Source organism: Neolamprologus brichardi, chromosome 15, assembly GCF_056152115.1.
Source record: "Neolamprologus brichardi isolate AB-2024 chromosome 15, ASM5615211v1, whole genome shotgun sequence".
NCBI classification, from domain to species: domain Eukaryota; kingdom Metazoa; phylum Chordata; class Actinopteri; order Cichliformes; family Cichlidae; genus Neolamprologus; species Neolamprologus brichardi.
Window position 1 is genome coordinate 4,779,439 of NC_142118.1, and position 27,440 is coordinate 4,806,878.

A 27,440-nucleotide genomic window follows, 5' to 3' on the forward strand; every position below is an offset into this window, starting at 1 on the left:
TGATAATATATTTCTCTCTAAAAGGATTGCGCACAATTCATGTGGTCCAACTTTATGTGCTCAGAAAAACACAGTTTAGTTTACCTACCTGTCCTCATCAGCTGCACAGTTGCAACCTCGCCGGGATGAGGGCGCTGCCGTGCAGCAAAACCAGCCACACTTGAATATTCCAGCAGCCTGCTCTCTCTCTCTCTCCCTGTACCCCCTCCTCTTTGCCTCTCCATCCATCCAGCCTCCCAGTGGTTGGAGGCAGGAAAAGATGGCACCTCAAAAGCCGCTGTCAGCCACTCCGCCCGGCTTCTCGTCCTTAGGAAAGCGGCGTGCTGCCCTCTGAAGTGGCCCCGACCGAACCAGCAGCCGCCTGAAACACAACGGAGGAGGATCTTTTTTTAATTATTATCATTTTCTATTAATATTATTTTTTTTAAGACAGACCCGAAAACTGTGGGCATCCGTGTAGCATTTTTCCACACCCTCTCGCCTTTTCCACCCTCAGCATCTGCACGTCCAACCCGCTGCAGGCTTCGCAGTTGTTTTCTTCTTCTTCCTATCAAAACCATACAGATCTGCTGCTATTGCTGGACCTGGATCGTTTCTATTAGAGCCGAACTTGAGGACGAAGGACTGAGCTCACAGGGAGCATCACTGATTTCATTCAGAAGGACGATGAGGTAAGGAGAAGCATGCGTTGGTCTTTCCCTGCACATAAAAGCGCAGACTTCTGCACTGGTTGTGGTGGTGGGTTTTCCTTTTTAGGGACATTAAGGGGATGTGGGGCTGATTCACAGGGAATCTGGACAATTTATGGGATGCAGCTGAATTTAGAGGCCACAGTAGGTGTATCACAGCCCGGGATTCACGGCAGCACGCGCTTTTATTGACCGGTAGGTCACCTGTTGGCCGACAGAATATGAACCTTTAAGAGAAGCACACTGAGGCCAGCCTTTGATTTAAAATAATAAGAATAAAAACAAAAATAGCCGACTCCAGTTCGCTCGGTGATGTTTCACGTGGAGGTACTCTGCACAGGCGGGAAAAAGGTCTTGTCATGGGAACCAGACTACACGTGCAGTAGTGTGGCGTTACGGTGCACTTAATTAACAACACTTGCTGCGGTTTCAGTTTTTAAACATCACCTGAAAAAAAGGTGAAACCTGCGCAGCGTGCACGCTCGCACACACCTCTCCGCACGCGAACCAATCAGCTGTGAGCATTCGATACAGCGATCCAGACGCGGCTCGGAGATGAGGGCGCTGGGTTGACTGGTCCGGTGTGAGTGCCTATCAGGTAAAACGTTACTGGCAGGCCCGGGTTTGTCGTCACAGCCTCCCTCCAATCAGCTGCGAGGCTGCCGCTTCACAGAAGTGGGTGAGGCAGCAGAAGCAGCAGCGTTTGGCACAGGTTCACCATGAACAGGAGGAAAAATCAGCTGAGTCTAATTGCTGTTGGCTTCGAAAGTAGAGTGGGTGACGGAGTGTGCGTGCTAGTGTGGTGTTACTCATGGTGTGTGACGGTCTGCCTCGCTGCTAGGGACACAAAAAATGTGGCTTGTTGTTGGTTTTTGATCCTGTGTGCTTTGATAAATGCAAGACGTCCAGAGGTTACACTGCATGAATATACAGTGGGGCAAAAAAGTATTTAGTCAGCCACCGATTGTGCAAGTTCCCCCACTTAAAATGATGACAGAGGTCAGTAATTTGCACCAGAGGTACACTTCAACTGTGAGAGACAGAATGTGGAAAAAAAAAAAAAAAAAAAAAAATCCATGAATTCACATGGTAGGATTTGTAAAGAATTTATTCGTAAATCAGGGTGGAAAATAAGTATTGGGTCAATAACAAAAATACAACTCAATACTTTGTAACATAACCTTTGTTGGCAATAACAGAGGTCAAACGTTTACTATAGGTCTTTACCAGGTTTGCACACACAGTAGCTGGTATTTTGGCCCATTCCTCCATGCAGATCTTCTCAAGAGCAGTGATGTTTTGGGGCTGTCACCGAGCAACACGGACTTTCAACTCCCGCCACAGATTTTCTATGGGGTTGAGGTCTGGAGACTGGCTAGGCCACTCCAGGACTTTCAAATGCTTCTTACGGAGCCACTCCTTTGTTGCCCGGGCGGTGTGTTTTGGATCATTGTCATGTTGGAAGACCCAGCCTCGTTTCATCTTCAAAGTTCTCACTGATGGAAGGAGGTTTTGGCTCAAAATCTCACGATACTTGGCCCCATTCATTCTGTCCTTAACACGGATCAGTCGTCCTGTCCCCTTGGCAGAAAAACAGCCCCATAGCATGATGTTTCCACCCCCATGCTTCACAGTAGGTATGGTGTTCTTGGGATGCAACTCAGTATTCTTCTTCCTCCAAACACGACGAGTTGAGTTTATACCAAAAAGTTCTACTTTGGTTTCATCTGACCACATGACATTCTCCCAATCCTCTGCTGTATCATCCATGTGCTCTCTGGCAAACTTCAGACGGGCCTGGACATGCACTGGCTTCAGCAGCGGAACACGTCTGGCACTGCGGGATTTGATTCCCTGCCGTTGTAGTGTGTTACTGATGGTGACCTTTGTTACTTTGGTCCCAGCTCTCTGCAGGTCATTCACCAGGTCCCCCCGTGTGGTTCTGGGATCTTTGCTCACCGTTCTCATGATCATTTTGACCCCATGGGATGAGATCTTGCGTGGAGCCCCAGATCGAGGGAGATTATCAGTGGTCTTGTATGTCTTCCATTTTCTGATGATTGCTCCCACAGTTGATTTTTTCACACCAAGCTGCTTGCCTATTGTAGATTCACTCTTCCCAGTCTGGTGCAGGTCTACAATTCTTTTCCTGGTGTCCTTCGAAAGCTCTTTGGTCTTGGCCATGGCGGAGTTTGGAGTCTGACTGGTTGAGGCTGTGGACAGGTGTCTTTTATACAGATGATGAGGTCAAACAGGTGCCATTCATACAGGTAACGAGTGGGGGACAGAAAAGCTTCTTACAGAAGACGTTACAGGTCTGTGAGAGCCAGGGATTTTCCTTGTTTGAGGTGACCAAATACTTATTTTCCACCCTGATTTACGAATAAATTCTTTACAAATCCTACCATGTGAATTCATGGATTTTTTTTCCACATTCTGTCTCTCACAGTTGAAGTGTACCTCTGGTGCAAATTACTGACCTCTGTCATCATTTTAAGTGGGGGAACTTGCACAATCGGTGGCTGACTAAATACTTTTTTGCCCCACTGTATATATGGGGTATTTCGTTGTGAAGCGAAATATGAGCTCTGGGATGCCTCAACTTCCAGACCTACTCCCAAATTATACACTCATGTGTTCCTCGTAGTTAGTCCCAGGCTCTAATTCCAGCACAGCAAGCGGCTTTTTCAGGGTATGTCTTGTGAGACAATCAGAGGATGAAAAATAACTGATATGTAGAGGGATGCTAGCACTTCTCGCATGGAACCTATTCCCTGCAAACCTCCCCATAGTATAAACCAATAAAGGGGTCCTGTTGTTGCTCATTTACAGCTCGACATTCATATTCTTGGGCTCTACTAGTCTGGCTTTTCTTGATTCCGGTTTAAAATAATCCATACTTATTTCACTCTAGTGAGGCCCCTCAGTCCATTTCATGAGAGATACAGGGAGCATTTAGGGCAACCTCCCTTTAAGCCAGGAATGTCAAATATAAGGAATGGGGAACAGAAGGAGCCTGGCTAAGACTCCAACATCATGTGTCCTATGATGTAAAATGAGTATAACATCCCTGCTTTGAACCAGCTTTCCTCTGATTAGCTCAGGAATCACTTGCACATACTCTGACCTTCCTTTTTGAAACTGCGTGCTTGTGTCATGTGAACATCCACCGTTGTAAGTAAGTAACATTTATGTGTATAGCGCCTTTCAAGATAAAAATCACAAAGTGCTTCACAGAAGCTAAAACATAAAAACAAAAATGAACCAAAAGCAAGTTTAAAAAGATAAGTTTTTAGCTGTTTTTTTAAAAGAGACCACCGAGTCCACAGATCTCAAGCTCAAAGGGAGAGAGTTCCACAGTCTGGGGACCAGTGTATATATGGCAGAAATGGCACACTTAAACCCAGGTTTAGGGGGTAGGATTAGTGTTAAGCAGTAGTAGCTGTCAGTAACTCTCCAGGCAATGAAATGAAATGTAACTCAGTGTAGTGTCCTGATAAAGGTATTGCTGTGTGTGTCTGTGTGTGCATGTGATCCAAGGTCAATGTGAGGCTGTAAATAAATTATTCCTGTTCTGTCGTGACAATAAAACAGCTTTTATTTTGTTAACACATACGTATCAACCGCTTCCTGTGAAAGTTTGCATTGTACACTAGGCAAACTTACTTTTTTATCATTTTTCACACAAAAAAAAGCTGTGCACACTGTGATCACATTATCCAAACTTAATGTTGCTTTACCCAACACTCTGCTGTCACTTAAACATACAGCTGTGATTTAGGAGGACAGATTGTGTGCTTTGTGGAGGTGCTCTGTAGGTGGCAACACAGACTATGGTTCACAAGCCTCTGCTTCAGCAGAGTTTGCTGTGGTTCCTGCGTCCCGCCTGATCACTGCGTGGACTTCATTTATCTTTCTCTTTAAATGCCTGCGTGGCTTTAAATCTGCAAGCGCGATGGAGCGGGCATGTTGTTTCTGCTCATCATGACCGAGAGGTCCGAGTCGCTCGCGTTTGTGTCTTCTCTGTGCTGCTGCGCTGCAAATGTCAGTAGGACACCCACAGTTGTTTTGTGCTGTGATCTAATGAGCATTGATCTCAGTGAGCTGCTGTGGGCTGCAGTTTTTCATCCAGTATTTTTCTATAGTTGCAGTATTTTGGAGAATTTGTATTATAGTCCCCGCATCCGCCTATTTTTTAAGCCAGGTTTTAAGGAGCTGGCCCATGCACACATCAGGCATATTTTAATAGTGGTTGTAGTAGTTATGTTTAGAATATTTTTGTTGGTAACTGTCATTTTTAATGGTGAGATTTCTCGACACTGGCTGTAAGGCATGATGGTGAGAACACAAGAGATACAACCAAATGGCAAAGGTCCCCTGGTCTCCCTCTGTGCTCTATTGGCACAATTCGGCCTGCACATCGAGAACCCTGGCTATGAACACAAGAGATTACTGAAGGAATCCAATGCTTTTACCACTGTATTTGCTCTTCATTTGTTATGATTAGCCACACTAGTTTTAGTTGTCTCCAGCTGGAGAAAGGTGGAAGGTGTTGATCTCTGGAGGAGACAGTAAAGCCTTGCTTGGCACTTGTTTTCTGGAATTATGGGCTAAAGTGTTGATTCCTGGCTTGTTTCCCCTTCTGGAAGTCGGTTATTTCTCTTCTTTTTTCTTCTTCACCCTCCCATCCATCTTTTTGATTCATTTGCTATCCCTCACAAATGCAGCAACCTGTTTTTTCTTGTATTAAATCACTTCCTTTCCTTTCTGAACACTCGTATTGTGAACCTTTAAAACGGGACTACGCTTGACTGCGTTGCTCAGAGGTTTTTCAGCATGATTTGCTGCTTCGCTTTGTTTTCTGCAGCTGAATGCTATGAATAGTTTAGGATTTTCACTGTTATTCTTTCAAAGATAAGGTATGTGAAGCCCTCTGCTGGCGCCTCAGAGATACTGTAAGAAAAGAAAAGTCCAATAATCGGTCATTTGACTATACTGATCACCGTTATTTTTCTAGTCTTAATCATTCGAGCCTCAGTAACTGAGAAGCTTTAAGGACCTGTTTTTGTTTTGCTTCACTTCATGTTACTGCACATTACTCAGAGCTATTATTACCTTTTAAAAAGGTCTCCAGTAAGCTTTGTGTGCCCGTTAACTACGTTAAAGAGCACATACGGTAACTAAACTGTTGATGCGCGGTCTAGCCTGTGACCTGAGCCTGCCCATCGCAGCCTGTCGTCATCACCACTGCCTCCGTTTGAGTGGATGGTTTTTCATGATGGTCTGAAAGTGAAGTGTAGACCCTATCAATCTGATTCGTGGCCTGATGTGTATTGACAGGATCAGTTGGTGGTATGCGTGTGACCCATATGAATACTTGCATTAATAGTGAGCAGAATTGATGCATGACAAGGGCAAACAGAGAGAGGAACTCAGTATAACCCTATGTCAAGGTAATGCAAATGTAACATATGAGAGGTAGAGGTGGGAATCACCATATATCCCACGATACGATATTATCACAATACTTAACGCACGATACGATATTATTGCGAGGTAAACTTTATCAATATTCATTTTATCTAATATCAAAGTCTCACACTCAGTCTTTCTCTCATTTCAGTTTTATTGTTGACAAACTGAACGGTTTGTATTACAGTCTAGTCCAACTTAACTGAACGCAACCATCTGGTACAATTATAGCTATTCTGAACTATGCAGTTTATGAAAACTATGCAGCCCCTTCAGCAACGGAAGAATTTGAAAGTAAATTAAAACAAAATATAATTTTACATTAAATAAAAAAGTTTTAAACTTAATTAAAATAAAACATGTCTTAAATTAAAATAAGTAAACTGTCATGTTTATTGCTGCCAAAAAAAAGTTAAACACATTTGGACAGTGAAGGAATGTCAGGATTCTTGCTCAGAAAAAGGATCAACATGCTCTGAAGTCAGAGCACAAAAACCTTTTTTGTAACAAAATATCGATTTCTGCTGTCCCTGTATCGATACATTATTAGCAAACAAAATATTACGATACTACACAGTATCAATTTTTCCCCCCACCCCTAATGAGAAGCTACTTTTGGGAGAAAACAAAGCACATTTCCATTCTACACCCACAGTCGGTGCAGCGAGTGTCTGAGCTAAAATAAATCATGGAAATGTCATGGTTTATGCCCCGCTGTTCCAGGCAGTGATACACACCAGTGGAGGTCAAATTTCCCCCTCGGTCCATTGTTCCCAGATCTCACAGCTGTGTGCTTTGAAGCTGTTACAGGTGTGCGTTCTTGATGACACATTTATTGTTGGTCCAGTGTTAAAACTGCGGCATTTTCCCCTTTTGTTCCAGACATGTTGAAAGTTTAGTCATCTTATGTTCCCACACTTCGGTAGGAACACACATGTGCTCCCTTAAAAATAATCTTGTGTGAATCATTAAAGACAAAGCGCTGATTAGTTAAAGCTGCTTAAATAATATTTTCATATGAGCCATGGGTCAAGAAGCAGTGCGTATGTGAGGGGTCACTCTTTGGAGCGGTCATAGATAATTATCAACCAGTTTCCCTCAGCATTTGGAAATGATGTCATTTGGTTCAGTTGCACAGCTCGCATCAAACTCATGAGCAGAAAGCACTGCTGCTGCTGTGCTGAACTCCAAACAGCAGAAAGGTAAAAGCCTTCTTCGTGCATGAGCTCAGCAGAACATCAGAAGAATCAGTTTGTCCAGAGGTGTTGTCACATGTAGCATACAGCAGCAGACAGTTCCCATCATTTGCACCCTCACAGCCTGAAATGCTCCGTTTGGTCTAGCTGCGTGCTGGAGGCAGAACACGTGATGTGCAAACTGCTGGTTGTGAATTCCCTTGTTACCTGTGCTGTTCTCACACTGGAGCATCACGTGGGCTTCGTACTAGGGTCCTGTCAGCTTCGATGACTGTCCAAGCCTGTACTGGACATTTGCCTTCTCATGCGCACCTCTGTCGGGTAATGTCGACAAAAGTTCAAGGCTGCAGTTCATGGTGGAAAATGGCTAAAAATAATGTCTAAAAACCATCATCATATATATATAAATTTGAATATAGTGGCACTGAGACATTAGCAATGGATCTTTTGGACTCTGTGTGCTATTGGATGCATTAAAATTGTAGGGTCTACCTTGCAATATAAAGCCCCCTGAGGTGACTGTTGTTGCGATTTGGCGCTGTGCAAATAAAATTGAATTGATTTGAATGGAATCAAGCAGATTGGAGTTTGGAGACCAACTCGATATGTTCAGTTCTTTACTGTGTTCCTTGAGGCACTGCTGAGCAGTTTTTGATCTGCAGTGGGGGAGATCCATGTGAGGACTCAAGGTTTTCCACACTGCATTGTGCATGGTTGTGCGTTAGTCTTATTTGGAGCCTACATACATACATACTTTTAGTCTTGATGTAACTTTTACTGTGAATTGTTGCTATATAAATAAAACGGAATTGAATTCAATCCTGCATTATTTTTGCACAAGTCATTGCAAAACCTAAAGCTGGTTGGGAAAAATCATATAATCAACTGCTTTTGGATTGTGTCAGTGGATTGATTTTTTTTCCAATACTAATATAAAGTTTAATACTTAATATTATAGCATTTTAAGGGTTACGCAATCCTTGGATGCATATCTGCAGAGCTGTAAAAGGCTGATGGGGTATTGCTGTTACGCAGCAGGGTGGGCAGGCGGTGTGGACACTCAAGTTTGTGAGTGCGATAACTCGAGAACAAAGCGACGTAGGATTTTGGAATTCACAGCATGGGAGCATCGACTGAAAATCTTCGACAATTTCGAATCTCAGTGACCTTGACCTCAAGGTCAAAGTTTATACCATAGGTCCCTGTACTAGGAGGCTGAGGGGGATGTGTCTTGTACTTTCTTTTCACTGTGCAATGTTTGCATGCAACATGATCCACTTTTTAATGATTGCATGGCACAGGAAAAGATTGTAGCTTTGGTTTAATGTTGGTGCAAGTCTTGGTATGCAAACTGTGGGACCCACATTTAGTTTTGTTCTGTTCTTTGTGTCACGCACCTCTCTGCAATACAAGAATGTTTTACTTTAAGGACTGGAAAAAGGCCACAGACCACAATTCAGGCATCAGTTATTTTAAACTAACAAAGGCAATGTAATTTGGTAGCATGTAAATTAAGAGTTAACTTCCTACTAAAAGCTGCGAGCGACGATGCTTTTATTGCTTGCTATCAGTGCACCATTTAGTCACAGCTCAGCTGCTGTTGTGCTTTCTTTGCCTCCTTGGTTAGGGTAAATGGATGAACTCTTAGTGGCTTGTATATCTTCATATGTTGGAGATGCTGGTGCTAACAGGTTGTGTAATGATGTCTGTGCTGAATGCTGCTGTAATAACCACGTTTGTCTAAATGCAGTCTGACACGCGCAGCTGAAAATGCAGAATGATGTTGCACATTACGATGCCTCCAGAGTCAGGTGTGTGGTCATGTGTCTGAGTGTGAATAATAACATTTTAATTTTAGGTGACAGTAGTGCTGTTTATGAGTCACAATGATGCACACGGAGGCGTCAAGAGGCAGAGTGGGAAGGCTGATCTGCACAGACGGGCGTGTGTGTTTGAGAGTGGGATCTTTGTGAATGAGAGGGAAATCACTCCCCGCCCGCCCTCCGTGTCTCCTCTGCCATCTCCCATTGGAGTGCGGTGTAATTGAAATTAAAATGTGCAGCTCATGTGAGTCAGCACGCTGCTGGTGCACGTGTGAGTATTTGTTTGCAGCTTAAAAAAAAAGATTCAATCTCCAGGCCTGAGAGGATGAGATCGGCTGAGAGCACAGGAAACGTCAAAGAGCCGTTTAACGTCGTCTCTGTCACACCGCTCACACTCGTTTAATCCCTTTTCTTTCTCCACCTTGCTGCGGGGCGAGTAGCGTGACTGCACACAGGTGGGTGCTGATGGGATGACGGAAGCAAGAAATTAGATTGGATTATACAGGATATAATGTGACTGGATGGGGAAAAAAACATGCACGCTGTAAAAAAGTGTGCATGTTTGCTGAATCTTTCCATTTTACATTACATGATATGAGAATAAAATACAAAAATACTTTAAATTTGCATTCAAAGTCACATTGCATCATTCATTTACATTTGATTTACACTTACACCGTGCTCCAAATTATTATGCAAATTGTGTTTAAGTGTCATAAAGATTAAATAAGTTGTTTTTCAATTAAACCCATGGATGGAATTGTGTCTCAGGGCTTTTTGGATGATTGAAATCAATCTCGGACACCTGTGATCATTAGTTTGCCAGATGAGCCCAATTAAAGGAAAAACTACTGAAGAAGGATGTTCCACATTATTAAGCTGACCACCACTTTCAAGCAATATAGGAAGGAAAAATGATCTCTGTTGCTGAAAAGCATGAAATAGTTGAGTGCATTGGACACGTAATGAAAACCTTAGATATTTCATGAAAACTTAAGCGTGATCACCATAATGTAAGAGATTTATGGCTGAGTCGGAGCACACATGGGTTCGTGCAGGTAAAGGCACAATGAGGAAGGTTTCTGCCAGACAAATACATCAGATTAAGAGAGCAGCTGCTAAAAGGCCATTACAAAGCAGCAAACAGATATTGGAAGCTGCTGCCTCTGGAGCCCTGCGAACCTCAAGGTGTAGGATTCTCTAGAGACGTGCAGTTGTGCATAAACCTTATATTTGGCCACCCCTAACCAATGCTCACAAGCCCAGAACTACAAGAGGACTAATTTTCAAGCAGTCCTGTTTGCTGATGAGTGCATTGCAACCCTGGATGGTCCAGATGGATGCAGTGGTGGATGGTTGGTGGTCGGCCACCATGTCTCAACAGGGCTGCAACGTCAGCAAGGAGGTGGTGGAGTCATGTTTTGAGCAGGAATCACGGGGAGACAGCTGATCGGCCCCTTTAGGGTCCCTGAAGGTGTGACAGTGACCTCTGCAAAGTATGTGGAGTTTCTGACTGACCACTTTCATCCATGGTAGAAAGAACAGAACTGTGCCTTCTGCAACAAAACCATCTTCATGCAAGACAATGCACCATCATGCTACAAGGAGTATTATATCGAACCGCCATAATAGTTGGATATCTCTTACATACAGTCTGGGAATACTCTAATCTTTTGCATTGATCTATGCTTTAAAAACCCATTTGTAAAGGTCTAATGAGATTTCATGGTTTCTCTCTCTTTTTATTTTATTTCTGTTGATGTCCTGATCTAAAGTGTAACCTGTGAGCTGAGTACAAAGGTTTCTGCTTTTTTTAAATTATGCCCAGTGAGTCATTTTGCCAGGTGGACACGATAATGTTGCGGACGTGTTTCAAGCACCAACAAAGTAAAACAGGAAACAGGATATAGCACAATTTCAACTGACCACAAGTTGGAGTGCCACAGCAAAGATATTATTAAGCTTGAATAGTTTAATAACAAACATATTGCAGTGTTTGATTTGAAACATGTTTATACGTCATCATTATCATTCCACTTGGGTTACTGATCATTTACAGTGGAACAAAGTATGTTCTTTATCCTTTTGTTCTTTCTCCAGCATTGCTTTGCTTTAGGTCATCAGTTTTACCGCAAAGCTCAATTACACTCTCTCCATCCTCCCTCCCTCCCCCTCTCTCACTGTGCCACACACACACACACAGTCATGCTATGTGTCACACTGAAGGCCAACCCTCCTGCTGGATGCTAAAAATCAGGTTGCCAGGACTTACACTTGGCTTTATCGCACTCTATCGTTCGCTGTCTCACTCACTTGCTCACACACTCACTCACTCATTCACCCACCTAACAGGATGAGGGTGGGGTTTGGTGGGGGGTGTATGACAAGACTGTACAGTGTAAGTGCTGACTGGTTGTCCTTTCACCCTTGCTATCCTGGCTCTCCCTCCCTCCCTTTCACCCAGGCATTTGACTCTCTCGCTCCCTCTCTCCGTCTGTCTCCTCCTCTTTGCTCTCCACCAAATTGTTTGTTTTTTTTACCCAACCTCCTCCTGTATGTTTGATAAGCAGACTATGATTGCTTTACAAAGAAAAGAAAACAATGAATGACTTCAACTGGAGTCACTATTCAGCCATCTACTGCTGCCATTTCAAAGAAAAGAAAAAGATTCACACAAATGCCAACAAGAGAGAGTCTGTTTGCTTCAGTCTCTTCCTCTGCCTGTGCTCTCAGTGAGTCACAGTAAGATTTTAAGATAAAAATGATGGTGCAGATGGCGTGCTGCGACTCAATTGCGATATAATGTCCTTTATTGATTTGACACTAGCCACTGTAGTGAGTTAGTCTCATATTCAGCTACTGGGAGTCTCTTTCAGAAAATAATGCTGCCATTGTGTTGAAAAGAAAAAACCCAGGATGGGCTTTTCTCTTGTTTTAATTCGTTTTTGGGGATTATTGCTGGTAAGTAGTAGTAGTAGTAAGTAAGTAAGTAAAGTTTATTTATTAAGCGCTTTTCATAGACAGGTAGTCACAAAGCGCTGCACACAGAGATTAAAATAAACAGTACGATAAATAGCAAAATGCATAGTATACACAATATAGAGTTTAAATGTAAGTTAAAAATATAAAAATGTAAAAAGCGTTGGTCAACAGAAAGCTTGTTTAAACAGTAAAGTTTTTAACTGTTTTTTAAAGGATTCCACAGAGTCAACCAAACGTAGTTGTAGAGTTAGACTTTCCACAGCCTTGGTGCCACAGACTGAAAAGCTCCGCCCCCTTTCGTCTTCAGAGTGTTCTGTCAGCAACCGACAAACTCTGAGTCTGTGAGCGGAGACGGCGAGCAGTAGTGTATTTTGTGAGAAGCTTGGATAAATGGGGCTTGGCCATTTAGTGCTCTGTATGTTAAAACAATAATTTTTAAACGAATTCTAAAATCTATTGGGAGCCAATGTAAAGAACATAAAATAGGAGTGATGTGAGCTCGCTTGCTAGAGCGAGTTAGTAGCCTGGCTGCTGCGTTTTGTATAGCTTGGAGGCGAGAAAGAGATGATTTATCCAAGCTGGTAAACAGGGAATGACAATAATCTAAACGCGATGACACAAATGCATGGACAATTTTTCCCAGTTCAGCTAAGGAGACCATATGTCGCAGTTTAGAAATATTCCTTAAATGAAAGAAACGGGAACGAGACAGAGATTTTACGTGTGGTATAATGCAAGCGACAATGAAAAGCAGATGCACTTGAGGAAATTGTGTAAAAAGCGAATTTAAATGAAAAAACACGAATCCACTTTTATTTTAGCTTCTAACAACTTTAAACAGAAACACAATTTCTGGACCCAGTACTGTGGTGCATTATTCCCAGTGTTGGGGAGTAACGGAATACATGTACCGCCGTTACGTATTTAAAATACAAAATATGAGTAACTGTATTCCGTTACAGTTACCGTTTAAAAAGGTGGTATTTAGAATACAGTTACTTTGTTGAAATAAATGGATTACACGGCAGTACTTCCCTGTTTCATATCGTGGCGGGTCAGGACTGTTTGGGTTTTGTTTGACAGCTACGTTCTGTTGTTCCAGGCTGCAGCGTTACGGTTGCCATGGTTACAGGATGACGCTCTCTCTCTGCGTGTTTCCTGGGTGAGAGAGGCCTTTTTGTTGTTGTTGTGCTAAGCTAAAAGGCAGAATGCTACCGGTATAGCTCTAAAGAATGTAGCATCATAGGCAGAGTAGTCCGTGCTGCAGGGAGAATGGACTGCCATACCCGTTATGTGTCTGTGAGCGAGGGAGGGAGAAAAAGGAAAAGTACGAGCTGTCATCGAGCACAAACAGGAGCTGGAAGCATGTAAATATAATAATAACCACTGCAGCCAAGAAGAGTGCCTGACGAGCCCAGTTGTAAGTAAGCTATTAAGACTCGACTGTACACCGTGTTCGTGTTTTCCTCCAAAAACAATAAGTTCAGTTGGAGCAGCCTTTCAACGCCTCTCTCTGTCTCTCGCTAGCAAAGTTGACCCAGACAACAAAGTAAAGCTAGTTTTCAGCTACGAGCCGACACAGAACCCACCGTATTAGCCAGAGGTCCCTTTACTACGGTTCGGAGCCGCGGACCTTCAGTAACAGTAATAAATCACAGCAATAGTACATTCATGTAGTTGTAAACAGCATGATAATATATTAAGTAATCCAAAGTATTCAGAATACGTTACTCTCATTGAGTAACGTAATGGAATATGTTACAGAATACATTTTGAGGCATGTATTCTGTATTCTGTAATGGAATACATTTTAAAAGTAACCTTCCCAACACTGATTATTCCATATAGGGATCTATTGAAAGTTAAGAGGTTCATGTACATATTCAACTCTTCCATTCAGTTTCTGCATGAGAAAGACTTCGGGGTAAGCTTGGGTTAGAAATAAAGGGTTAAAATTAAAAATGTGTAAAAACAGTCTTATGGGTTTGTGTAATAGTCATGATTAAAAAGATTGACTTTTGGTTTGAAAGGAGAAACTAACACGTAAAAGTCAGTTAATTTCATGACCCATTAATACACCCCACCCTCCTCCTTACAAAGGCTTCAAAGCCAAATACAGACTAAATATAAAAGACACAGGTAACGAACGTATTGGAACATAATTTTAAAGCCTCAAATTTAGTGACCATATCTGAACTAGGTTTAGGTAGCTGTCAGCTAACCCAAGACTCAGACAGCTAGCTTGGTTAACAAGTTGCATTTATTACTTGTTGCAAGATTAAATGGTATGCTGATGTTTATTAGCAAAAATGCAGCTTAAAGAAAAGGTTACTAACAGAGAAACTGAGCAACTTAAAAAAGAAATCTTTAAATAAATGCCAGCGTTGAACAAGAGTGAACATCACCTTCCTCTAAATCCACGCTAAAGTAGTGCATAACTTAAAGGGTCAATGTCATTTAATTTATTGAGTTATAATAGAAAAAAATCACCCCTTTCAGGTTTTTTTGCCTTTTTGTTGCCTGCCCGCTTCCTTTGACGACCACTCCACTCAAAATACACCTTACCCCCACCTTTCACACCGGTGCAACAGTAAAAGAAACAAATTCCTGTACATTTTAACCAAATGATAATGTATTACAAACACCAAAACTCATGATTTCATAGAGGCAATAGAAGTTTGAATAAGGCTGTCTGATGCAACTCACTGCAAGCAGACATTTGCATCTAACTTAAGGTAATATTTTTTTCTCATAAACTAACAAATATGAAATTATTATCAAACAACTGATAAAAGGACATGGCTGAAATTTCATTGGCATGACGATTTCTAGCCAAATGGCTCTTTCAGCAGGCCCTAAACTGTGATTTCCGGTGCCGTCTGCACCAATTACAGAGTAAACCGTGTCATCCAGCAGTTCTACAGCCAGTTCAATCAATGAAATTGCCTGCTGGCAAAACACAGCAGGACAGATGTGGGCGGTGTGTGCAGGTTGAACTGTACTAGAAAGAGACCACGGGTGTGTCTATTTTTGTGGCATGTCAGAGGATGCACAGTAAATGTGGCAGGGATTTATTGATGTTGAACTCACCCACCCAGCCAGGAGATTAGTTTGTGGCTGCACGCCGCTTACTGTACTTTGCTTGTAATCTATATGTGCTGAGATAAATGGAGCACGGGACATTAAAGAGGCAAACATTGGGCCTCGCATGCTCGAATTTGTGTGTGCACACTTCGTATGTTGTTGTATCCGAAGCCCCACCCAAGCCTGGCACTCCACCTCAGATCATCTGCGAGAAAAGATGGGAGCCATCAGATGAATTAAAATCTGTTGCTCCTCCTCTTTTTCCCCCCTGGTTCTCGTTCTCTCCCTCCATGCGGACTTACGCATCCTCGTCTCGGCCAATCCGGCGGCTGGCGGAGGAGAGCTGCATGGTGAGGAGGAGGAGGAGGAGGGGCAGGACCAGCAGCCTCCGGGGCTGGCAGCCCGCTGCTCTTCTCACAGCTGGGAGGGGAGAAGGGGAGTGATGGAGAGAAGAGGAGGAGGGAAGGTGGGGTGTGGGGAGGGAGTATGGAGAGGGAGGAGGTAATCCAATGAGACACAGAGAGGAGAGGCAGTGTGAGGGCGACGCCTCACAGCACCGGGAATCTCTCTCTATCTCCATCTTGCTCACCCCCCCACCCCGCCTTTCCTCTGTGTCTGAAGCGTAAAAAACCAAAGGACTCTCATCTCCCATTCAGTCTTCTCTGTACGCTGAGGAGTGCCCTCATATTGAAAACACCTTTTTTTCCCACCAAATGCTTCAATTTCACCTTTATTTTGACCGATTTTTACTTCTTTACCTGCTGCCAAAGGATGATTTGATGACCAAAAGTGACATTTTTTTCTGTTGACCTGCCGGGAGCCTGCATCTTTTACAGGAGTCATCTTTGTTCTAGAGCTCACAGTTGCTGACTGTACACTGGCAGTGGGGAAATAGGTTAGTGTGCCTATCTGGTGCTGGGCAGGAGAGCTGATTGAACGTTCAGTCCGCCAGAGGAGGTAAAGAGGAGGGAGATGCCTTCCTGGTGGTAGCCTTCTGTAGCTCTGCGACCATTCGGGGAGAAGGTGACTAGAATGCTCCCGTTGAACTCCAACCTCTAGCGGAAGTATCAGCGACGGGATTTCAGAGACAAAGGAGGGGAAAAAAGCAACTGAGGCAACAGACAGACATTTGTTTTCAGTTTCTGGAGTCACTGAACAGGGTTGACCTGTGTGCACCTGCTGTCCGCGGACGCCATGGATATCAACCTTCAGTCTCACCGATTTTACTTCCCTCAGATCTACTGTGCTGAACCGGGGGCACAGCCACAGCTCACTGAGTTCAAAGTCAGGTAGGCATCCAATGCACGGTGGTGCGGGCGGTGTTTAGGATGGCATCCATCAGTAGATCAGATCCATCACTCACTGGTAAACGGTGGAGTCATCCGAGGCTGATGCCTCTAATTGCTTTTTCCACGCAAATTTTACTTACAGCATCATGATTGCATCTTTCACCAGACCCCCAGCTGCTGCTGCTGCTGCTGCTGCATATGAAACGCTTTCTGTGTATGATGAGTGCTGCTGCAAGTGGCTCATTGCCCTTGCAGGGGGATGGGGCTGCATGCTAATGTGTTTGCTAGCTGTGCAGAAAAGTGTCAGGCACCTTGGAGAAGCAGAGGGCATTGACAGCCTATGAAGGAGCTTGCCAAGTTTGGACAGAGGGACCGACAGTGCCACAGTTGTGCTGCATTTGCCGTCCAGGAATCTATCGCCTTCTTATCGGGCGCCTCTGTGGCTTCTTTTGTTCTCTTCCTTTGCGCTGCTCTCTTTTTCTTTTTTGCTACTCTCTCCTCTCCAATCGCAGCTGAAAGTGCTCAGGGTGGCTTGTTGCACATCCACAGTCGACGCCTGCCGCCGCGCTCACAGACGCATGCTCAGACGTGCAACAGCTTTCCTCCTCTTTGTCTTGTTGAGATGTAATCGTGCTCGGACGGAGCTATTGCACTCGGGCGTGCGAGATCTGAGACCCGATGCTTTGTGACATACATGAAAAGAAATAGAAAATAATCTTCAAGCTCGCCTTGTGATCTTTGCCTCTCTCATCCATCATCAATCTTTGCATGCACAGCTTGAGATGTCGCTGTAATCTCGCGTGTGATACATTTGACAATTCCTCTGCTAACAGCTCTGATCAGTGCAGCTTTATGGGACTCAGAGCCAGAGTTTTGACCCACTAAGCAGCTTTGACCTTGGCCTGGTCCAGGCTGGTGGACCAGCAGCTTTATTGGGCTGGAGCGTGTCACTGTCACAGCCTGGCCGTGCTCCCTGATGGCGCCACGGGAGTCTGAGGTCATTCGCAGCTCGGTAGCATCAGCGCGAGGAGGGAGAGGACAGAAAAGTGCAAAGTGAGAGCATCTGTTTCTGAAAGACAGAAAAGGAATAGCTCTGCTTCATCCACTTTACTCGAGCTGTCGTTGGGCATGATGTCATTATTAGATTTTCGACTCTAACATATTGGCTCACATTTCATATCTGCTGCATTTACCCAGGTTAGTGTTTGTAGTTTGATTGTTATTATTAATGTTATTTTAAGCCCAACAGACAGTTAAAGAGATTTCATCGACAGCGTTCCCGCCCCTGTGAAATGTCCACATCAGCAAACCCCAGGAAATGTCAGTAAATATCAGCGTTTTTATGCAGACTGTAGCCTTAATGAAAAAAAAAGTAGTCTCACACATTTCTGGCTGTGCCTCACATCTCTATTACACGAGGGACGCGCGCACACGCACACACACCCTGTGTGCATTTGCAGAGATTAACGAGGTTTAAAAGTGTAATGTGTTTTCACAAAACCAATTCAAGCCCATAAGCAATATTAATGTTTCACAAATCAGATTTTATGCAATGAATACTCGCTTAGAAAAGCTGAGCGTGGATTTGATGCACATTCATACTAAGACACTGCCGTATCTGTTCCTGTGAACACTAATCACTTTCACTCATTTTCTGGTAGTCTCCACGTTGAACCCCGCAAACAATAAAATCAGTAATGGGCAGCTTTACAAAGCAGCATCTCTAACTATATTCCTAAAAGGGTGGGCTTAAGCGATAATGAAACCAAGAGGAGCAGAGAGAAAAGAGAGGGAGAGAAAATATTAGACCAGCGGGGGGTGGAAGGGGGGAGCACTGGTAAGCAGAAGGAAGAGAGAGTGGAAGCGTGAGGCAGATGGATGGAGGTGAAATTAGAGGAGAAAGGAGAAACCAGTGTGAAGGAGTAAATATGTGGCTGTTTGAACATAGACTTTGATGTGGCATACACCCTGAAAGAAAAACATGTGCAATGGATGCTGGGATATTAGCACCAGCTTCATAGTGGCCAAGCTGGGTAACTAGAGTATAGCCAGATAACCATGACAACCAATTCATGAGAGCACAGATACGTATACAGTGCATGTATACATAGCAATGCACACAGGCTATGCATACGAAGAGCAAGAGAGCTTCGGTTTCTGTGCCTCCTGCAACTACAAAAACCCTTCTTATTTATTGTGCAGACCCAGTGCACTGATATTTATTAAAGAATAATAAATCATAGTTTCAGTTTTGGATCGCCCTCTTAGTATAGTCAGTATGCCAAATCTGTATATTTTAAGCAACGTCCACATGTAAATTGTTTGTCTGTCTTCCACTGCAACCAGTTCTGACTCTCAGCTGACCCCGGGCTGACCCCAGAAGCTCCTTCTTGTCTTTTTATAATGTAATGTTTCTAATGTTAGTGTTGATGCCCTTTAGCGCTAATTTTCAATGTGAGGAAGACAAAAACCAACAAAAGTCATTAAAATCATTAAAAGCTTTTTGGCTATGTTTAAAAGAAAAATCAAGGTTTGAGTAAAATATATATTAAATACACATTAAAGGATAAACTTGGCTGACTTTCCCTTCAGTTTAAAACGTCTGATAAAACTGTGATTTTTCCTGTTTTGGCCTCGCTCTTGATAGAAATGGGCCTTGATGGCCAACTCTCCCCTTCAGCTCTCTCCCTTCGTTCACCTTGAAAGCCTCAGACTTAAATCCAAGAGCTGCTGTAATGTAAGTTATTGCTTGAGGATTAAGTCATGGGATGAGGGAAGAGGCTTTCTGTTTTTCAGGATTCTCCGAGGAGACTAAATGTCTGCGTTGTTCCGCACCGTGGCCTGACAGATTAGTGATGGAGTCTACCACACATGCATGTCAAACATAAGAAAGCTCCAGTGGAAATCTGTGAAATATTCTAGGTCAGTGACTCTGGTGACTGATGATCTTTGACGCAAACATGAAGGATGCTACGGCTTGTTCGCAGGATTGAGTCGCCCAATTACAGACACTTGCGAGTATGTTTTATGCAGACTGTTAGGATTTTCCATGGAGAGCACTTAACCTAATGGCCTTTAGCTAATGCTCAACTATAAAAGGGATCATATGTAAACATGTCTGCGCTGGGTGTAGTCTTTCTGTGTCGGGGGTGGGGGTGGGTGGGTGCACAGTAGGCAGTTAAATGGCATCATGGGTGAGAAGGAGCACAGCCTCTGGGCACAGCTACAGCTTCCTTTTTTTCCTTTGAGGGATGGGAAGGTACATATTTTAGACGTTGCCAGTCTTTATGCTCCAGCTATGCTCTCACCTTCAACCTCCTCCCTGTTGGGAAATTTTTTTGCCTACGTCAAATGGAGACGCATGCATTTTTTAAAGCTGCTCCCACTTCTCGCTCTATTTCCTGTCTTCCGTATCTCTCTGCCTCCTCGATTTATCTTTTTTGTTTCCATCTTAATTTCTGATTCTCTTCTGCGGTCCTCCTCTTTTCTCTTCCCTTCATTTTTTCTTCATATTCTTGCCTTTGTCCTCCTCTTCCTCCTCTCAGCATGAGGTCATATTGCCTCTGTCCATCCATTTGAGCCCCTGGGCTGATCTGCAGCTTGACTGACCTCCCTAAATGCATGCACGCGCTTACCAGTGGCAGACGACCAAGTTTTGCTCCTCCAATATGTTTACAGCAGTGCACAGCTTCACTTGGATAGAGACAAGGGCAGCCTCGGGCTCTTTGCTGAGTATTAAAGATTCCAGCAAATGCTCATTAGAGTGAAATCAAGGTTCCCACGAACAACTAGCTAGACAGGAAAGTCTGGCTTCTTCCTGCAGCCTTTAAATCCACACCTGCAATAAAGATGAAATGCTTTTCAAAGATGGGCTTTAGCATTTGGGAAATATGCTTATTTGCTTAATTGAAAATTGATAGCACTCTTGCACGAATAAAGAATAAATAGATCCACAGCCAGCACTCTGCATAGCATGGGAAATGTCATATCTTTAGCTTTAAAGGTACTGACATGTCATAGCTATAAAGTTCTCCATACAAGCAAATATGTTTCCCTAAAGTGTCCCTGCAGGTCTCACATTTCATCTTAATGTATCTAATCTCAAATCCCATTGTTTGTTTCGGGCTGCCATCCACTCATTCGGGATCTGCTGACTGTGTGTTGTCTCTGTCAGTGCTGTTATGTCAGAGGATTTAGCAATCGAACGGTTGCCGGTTTGATCCCCGGCTTGGACAGTCTCGGCCGTTGTGTCCTTGGGCAAGACACTTCACCCGTTGCCTACTGGTGGTGGTCAGAGGGCCCGGTGGCACCAGTGTCCGGCAGCCTCACTTCTGTCAGTGCGCCCCAGTGTGGCTGTGGCTACAATGTAGCTGCCATCACCAGTGTATGAATGGGTGGATGACTGAATGTGTAAAGCGCTTTGGGGTCCTTAGGGACTAGTAAAGCGCTATACAAATACAGACCATTTACCATTTGTGCCTTGCAGAGACATAAAGGACCATCCGAAGTCTTAAATCCTCTGTCGCTGAGATTATTTTTCAACTTTCTTCTGTCACTATAATGTAATCCAAGCAGGGTCAGACGGAGACAATCCTCAGTTTAATTCCGTTGTTCCACCTGGTGTCTCGTCTCTCTGATGGGAAGCTAAGTCAGAAGTGTGCAGGATGGTGTAAAGGCAGCGGTTTTGCTGACTAGAAGTCCTTCCAGCTACAGACGGGAGTGAAAACCACTGTTAATATCAAGGCAAGAGTTTCTCATCCGCTATGCTGAAAAATGCATGCAGGTGTTGGCCAAACATGAAAGTTGAGAGCACCTAATCTTAAATTAAACCTCCTGCCCTGCCCAGCATGATTTCCCACTGCCTTTTCAGAGACTCAGCATTAGCTCTCAGGGGTAAGGAAACTCTTAAATGCTTTATGCAATCATGCGGCACAGCCGTAAAAGAAACCTTGTGCTCTCTTCGCAGGCTTTCAGCTGGTATTAAACCATAAATTCAGACCTCTTTCTTGGCACCACATCGTCGTGTTATTTCTTTCGGCTGTCCCAGCTGACCTCTGCGGACTGCCGGAGGCGTTCAAGGCATTATTTGGTGTCGGGAAAGCGAACAACAAAACCTTCACAGCAATGAATCATGAACACTAGGCACAACACGTAGTTGGATGTAGTTATAGTTTATAGGTCTGCATTTACTGTCTTTTAGGGACAGAGATTAGAACTTGTACAATATTTCACAGCGGCACATACACAAAGTTCCACTTACTCAAATGGATGCACCCTCAGATGCACAGTTGCAGCACTGAGAGACAGTCATTTGATGAGACGGGGCATTGTGCGCACTGTAATTACAGAGTACGCTGTCTGTGGGCTTATGTTGCTGTTTTTTAATTCATCTCTCACTGCTCATTCATCTTTTCTTCCCAGCCATATTTTCTAGGCCAAGCGAAGATTCCACTCCAGTTGTCATGCCAACAGATTAGCGTGCTCTTGCGTGGTCTCAGCAGTAGACTCTAGGAGTGCATGTGTGTGCACGTGATCTTCTGAGTGTGTGTGTGTGTTTGTATGCATCTTCTTTGTGGGGTTGCCGGCTCTGACATGCATTCAGATACACACGAGCTGAATATAATCAACTGTGTGTTCACACAGTGTTTGAATAAAAAGCTTTTCATTATCTAGTCTATCACACGTCATGTAGTTATTTAAACTCATTTTCCTGAGCATACCAGCGTCACCTCTTGTCTTGGAGAAATGGAACAGTTAATATTTGGGCTAAAAGCACAGACTATATAGACACAAAGCACCACAATGTTACCTTGTGGTTTGTGGACCTCTATTAAATATTGTGCCTGTTGCCATCTAAAAAAATTTTTGTTTATTTTTTTGCACGGCACAGTTTTTAAAAGTACTACTCTATCTAATTAGCTTGGCGAGCATTGTGAATTCATAACAAATATCTGTTAATTAATGCAAAGTAAAATACAAATAAAACGAGGACCAAATATGTTCTGTTAGTACAGTTAAGCACACAGCAACGCACATTTGTAAGCCTGGACTAACTCTATAAAACAGATCACTAATTTGAATTAGCAGAGCTGAAGTCCTAGCCTGCTAGGCTATGCCATGTTAGCTTTCAGGCTTTTCTGTGGAACCAGCTCCCAGTTTGGATTTGGGACACAGACACCCTCTTACTTTTAAGACTAGTGTCTGTGAAGGTTCTCAGTCATCCAGGTCATCGTAGTCAAAGGAGCTTGCAAAGAAAAGCGTCTGGACTTCTTTAAGTTACTTGAAGACGTTTCACCTCTCATCCGAGAAGCTTCTTCAGTTCTAAGGTCAAATGGTGGACAGATGGTTTGAAAGAGGAGTGAAAGAAGCCATCTATGTCCACTGTGAGCGACCATCTTTGAACAGAGGCGGTGGTTTACGACACCAACTGTCTGCCATCTATAATCCAGTTTTGAGATCCCTTCCCAGACGCCTTAACGCCCACTCACATCCTGGGCCATCTGACCTCAGGAATTCGCATGATAAGGTGGGGCCAGGTTTCACAATGAACTCACCCGAAACCCTGGCTGATTGGGACCCACACCCAGTTTCACACCTTGGCTCAGGCGATTAGAGGATCATCAGGGGGTCCTTTTGCTCCACTAGGTTTAAATCTGGGACTCTCCACCATTTGACCTTAGAACTGAAGAAGCTTCTCGGATGAGAGGTGAAACATCTTCAAGTAACTTAAAGAAGTCCAGATGCTTTTCTTTGCAAGCTCCTTTGACTTTTAAGACTAGTCTTAAAACTTTCCTTTTTGAAGAAGCATAGTTGTGGTTGGCTCAGGTCACCCTGAAACCTCCCTTAGTTATGTCTTTGAAGGTTCTCAGTCATCCAGGTCATTGTAGTTTAAGAAACTTGGAAAGAAAAGCGTCTGGACTTCTTTAAGTTGCTTGAAGACGTTTCACCTCTTATCCGAATAGCTTCTTCACTTCTAAGGTCAAATGGTGGAGAGTCCCAGATGAGCCAAGGTGTGAAAAAGGTTTCGGTTTTCACACCTTGGCTCGTGTGATTAGGTAGAGGATCCTTAGTGGGTCCATTGTCCCTCTTGGGGGGACACTCCCATAGGGCTTAAATCTGGGACTCCCCACCATTTGACCTTAGAACGGAAGAAGCTTCTCTCATGAGAGGTGAAATGTCTTCAAGCAACTTAAAGAAGTCCAGACGCTTTTCTTTCCAAGCTCCTTAGGCCTGGTTCTGCTGGAGGTTTCTTCTTGTTATAAGGGAGTTTTTTCTCCCCACTTTTGCCAAATGCTTACTCATAGGGGGTCGTTTGATTGTTGGGGTTTTTCTTGGTGTTATTGTTGGGTCTCTGCCTTACAATATAAAGCGCCTTGATGTGACTGGCGTTGTGATTTGGTGGTATATAAATAATATTGAATTGAATTATTCTACCATTCATGATAATACTAATGATCAATGATATAACATAACAATGCCACATATTTATATTCCCTAGCACAGACAACAATGATAGTAGCCCAGACATGTCTGAGGGCAAGAGCAACATGTCACCTTCTTTAAGAAAGGATTTACTAACATGCTACTTCAATAGTATGGAAGTGGTCTGGCTACAAGTAGTCAGATCTTTAAAAGTACTTGCAAGAAAACTGTTCCCACTAAACGTGGAAACAACAAACTGGTTTCACCATTTGAGACAAAAACACACTATTGAGACAACCTGGGTATGCAGGCACGTGAGGAGGAGATACTAGCAGCTGGTTATATGTGACCCAAAAGTTAAAAAAGAAACAAACAATGATTATACATCACTGGAGAAAACAGTGGATGGAAATTAGTTATGCAGTTATGTGTTTTATGGCCAAAAATATGATGAAAACACAACACAAACAAGTGGAAAAGGAGGTCTTTAAGCAAGCTCTTGCCAAGATACAACATCCCAGGGAGACCTTATTTGTTAAGCAGTTATGTTATACTTGAACTTTTTTGTCCTTATGTTTGTCTTATGCTTTGTTACTACTGTTGCAATATGATGCTGCTGGCACTTTGTGGCAGTAGATTCACACTTTGAATTAGGTAGCCTCAACAGCTCATTAGAAAAGAAGGATGGAAAATACCCTTCGTTTTGTTTGTACTATTGGTGACTGCTGTCTGCAAGCTACAGTAAAATATTTTCTCTATATAGTCATAAATATTATTACAAGTTTGCTTAAAATATTATGACGCTATATAATCCACCTTTATACCACAGTGCATCGATACGCACCTCACCCAAAACATAAGGAAAAGGTTTAAAGTTTATTACAATCAAAACAATATCCAGATCAAGACTTTCTGGGTACCAAACTACAAACTTTTTAAAATCTGATGTGATTTTGGGCATTTTAAACATGGATATAATTTTTGGAACACATGTGGCACACACTGCCATGTTCTTTCTCATGACTATTTTTCTTTAAATGTTGCTTAATGGAAATCTCCTTGTATGTGTGTCAGTGGTCTAAACAGGGAAGGGTTTGCTAGACTACGATTCACAGTCGCCTGCAGAAATCGGGCCAGAAAGAGAGATAATTTAAAACTCTGTCTCCTCAGAGATGAACTTTACAATCCGCTGCTCTATTTTGGTTCTAATATGCCGTGTCATATCCAACAATAATAGCTATTACTGAGTCACATACAGCAGTTTTTTTCTTGAAACCCAGCTTAATAGCCAGTCTGTTTGTAAAGAGTCATAAGATGTTAACCATGACATTTACAAAGCCTGAATTTTACACATGAAACTTGTAACCCACGTCAGTCAGGGGTTATTTTTAGGCTTTTCCTTTGCAAGTTGAGCACTTTGGTTTGTTTTATTGCTGTTTGTATTAGAGCGGCAGGCTGTTTGACAGTCTGCTGTCTGCTCAGGCCCATGTTTCTCTCTTCTGAGTCTTCTGTTTTACTCTCACTGCTTCACTTTTCGGCCAGCCCCCACCACCACAGCACCACCAAAACCTCAAATACGCAGGCAAGCGAGCTGCTTATGTAAGCGGCCTGCATACCGGGCTGAGAGTTTACTTTTCTCGAGCCCATTTTTGACAGATATATACAAAAGCACGCTTCAATGGATAAACATGAAGTGATTTATACCATGGGGCGGTAGACACACTCACATGCACACACACGCTCACAGAAAACAAGAGAGGTATTCTTTTAGAATTTAGAAAAGAGCCAGAATAAAATTGAATTCTCCGATACCTTGAAGCTAAAGGACGTGTATCGCAGATCTTCACCATTTCATTTCCTGACGTCATATCAAGTACGCACAGGCATAAATAACAATTCATTTTTATTTCAGATGTGTTTTCAAACCTGCCAAACGTGATACGACTAATCCTTCAACACACAATCACATAAACGTAACTTTACTAATCATATAATGGTTTTTATTTAAAAAAAACAATGGCAAGCTAACTCTGTCTTACTGATTTCTTTCACAGTACCATGCAAAAGTCTTGAGTTACCTCTCATTTCTTGAAATTTTGCTTACTTTTGTCATTTTTGAGAATTGCTCTTAATAGAGTAAAGAAGGCATGTCAGACCTAAAAAACTATCTACATTTCATGAACACTATCTGTCCTGTTCCTTTAAAAATAGGGAAAAAATCATCTAAAACAGGACCTGAGAGATCCATTTGTGATTCACTGAAGCTTTATCAGAAATGATATCAATAGATGGAAGTGAAATGGGTAGAAAAGGTATGCCAAATTAGATTTTAATTCAAAACTGAATTGTATTGAAGCAGTGCGAGATCACCTTGACAGAGAACTGAACAAAAGGCAGCGAGTTTTGCACTGTACTCTATATTAGTTGGCTTATTAGCTGATTGCTATCAGAAAAACAGCCAAAGAAAAGGGAATCGTTTTGTTATTGTAACTTTAATATAATCTAAATGACATTTCATTTTTTCTAGTTCAGCATTTTAGAATATGGCTTACTCCTATTAAAAAGTTGCCCTTGAGTGTTGAGGTCCTTTAGCAGATTTGTTTTCAAACACAGAGAATAATGCATGTCAAAGCTTTTTTATTAAAAGAAAAACGTTTTAGGAGAAGTGCAGACATGTTCTGGCATCCACAGCAGACTCTAGCTTCACTAAAACTGCAGAAGCAACTGGGAGAAACTCCTCGAGCCACTGACTGTGCATATTCGCCGTGTAAATGGGTGCTTGCCGAGACGCTGGGATAGGTGCAGAACACTTAACCAAAGTGGCTCCTCATCGTGCCAACTGGCCCCAGTGGTTGGATTGCAGTAGAACACAGTTTATCCTATTTTCTATGAAAGCTGAGCTTTAGTTCAGGCTCGCTTTGCTCTGACACGCTTATAAATCTTTAAGCTGTCAGCTGTTCTTCTCTCTGCCTTATGCAGCTTTGATGTTTCATGCAGCGGGCGCTCACATGTGCAGAAATACACGCGCATACTTGTTTGCGCTCTACAAGAACTTCCATTGTGCACCATTTTTGGCCACTTCGCAGGCAGAGGATTCTGCATCATTCTCCTGTCTAGGAGAACAGAGAGCATTTTGTAAAGGAGTTAGACCAAAAAAAAAAAGACAAACAATTTGTGGTGGCGATTGTTCTGCCAGCTAACTCTCGGGATTTGGCTGTTCCCCCTAAGCAGCTGCCTGCGGGACAAAAAGACGCTTTCTGAAAGCTGCCTTTCTCCTCTTCTACTTAACCACAAATAGAAAGAAAACAAAAACTTTAGTACCTTAATTTATCCAGTAATCGAGTATAATAAATCTTAAAAACCAGTAAGGCAGTGGGAGAAATGGGGAAGAGTCACCAGAGCAGCAGACAGTAATATTAGCCAGGAATGTTGGAGGGATTTAAACCTTAGTCTGGAAATAATGGAGCTGCTTGCCTGGCTGTG

At 43.0% G+C, this 27,440-nt stretch overlaps 1 protein-coding gene across 3 annotated transcripts in view; it reads left to right on the plus strand.

The window, feature by feature from the left end:
- Positions 1 to 244: 244 nt before the first annotated feature.
- Positions 245 to 27,440, plus strand: part of evlb (Enah/Vasp-like b) — a 56,795-nt gene continuing 29,599 nt past the window's right edge. For 2 of the 3 annotated variants that reach the window (XM_087851909.1, XM_087851910.1), the window contains exon 1: positions 15,780 to 16,535. In XM_087851909.1, the coding sequence (XP_087708035.1) occupies positions 16,441 to 16,535 (95 nt within the window). In that variant the 5' untranslated portion in view covers positions 15,780 to 16,440. Of the gene's footprint in view, positions 672 to 15,779; positions 16,536 to 27,440 lie in introns of those variants that run through there. The other variant, XM_087851911.1, reaches the window with a different exon arrangement.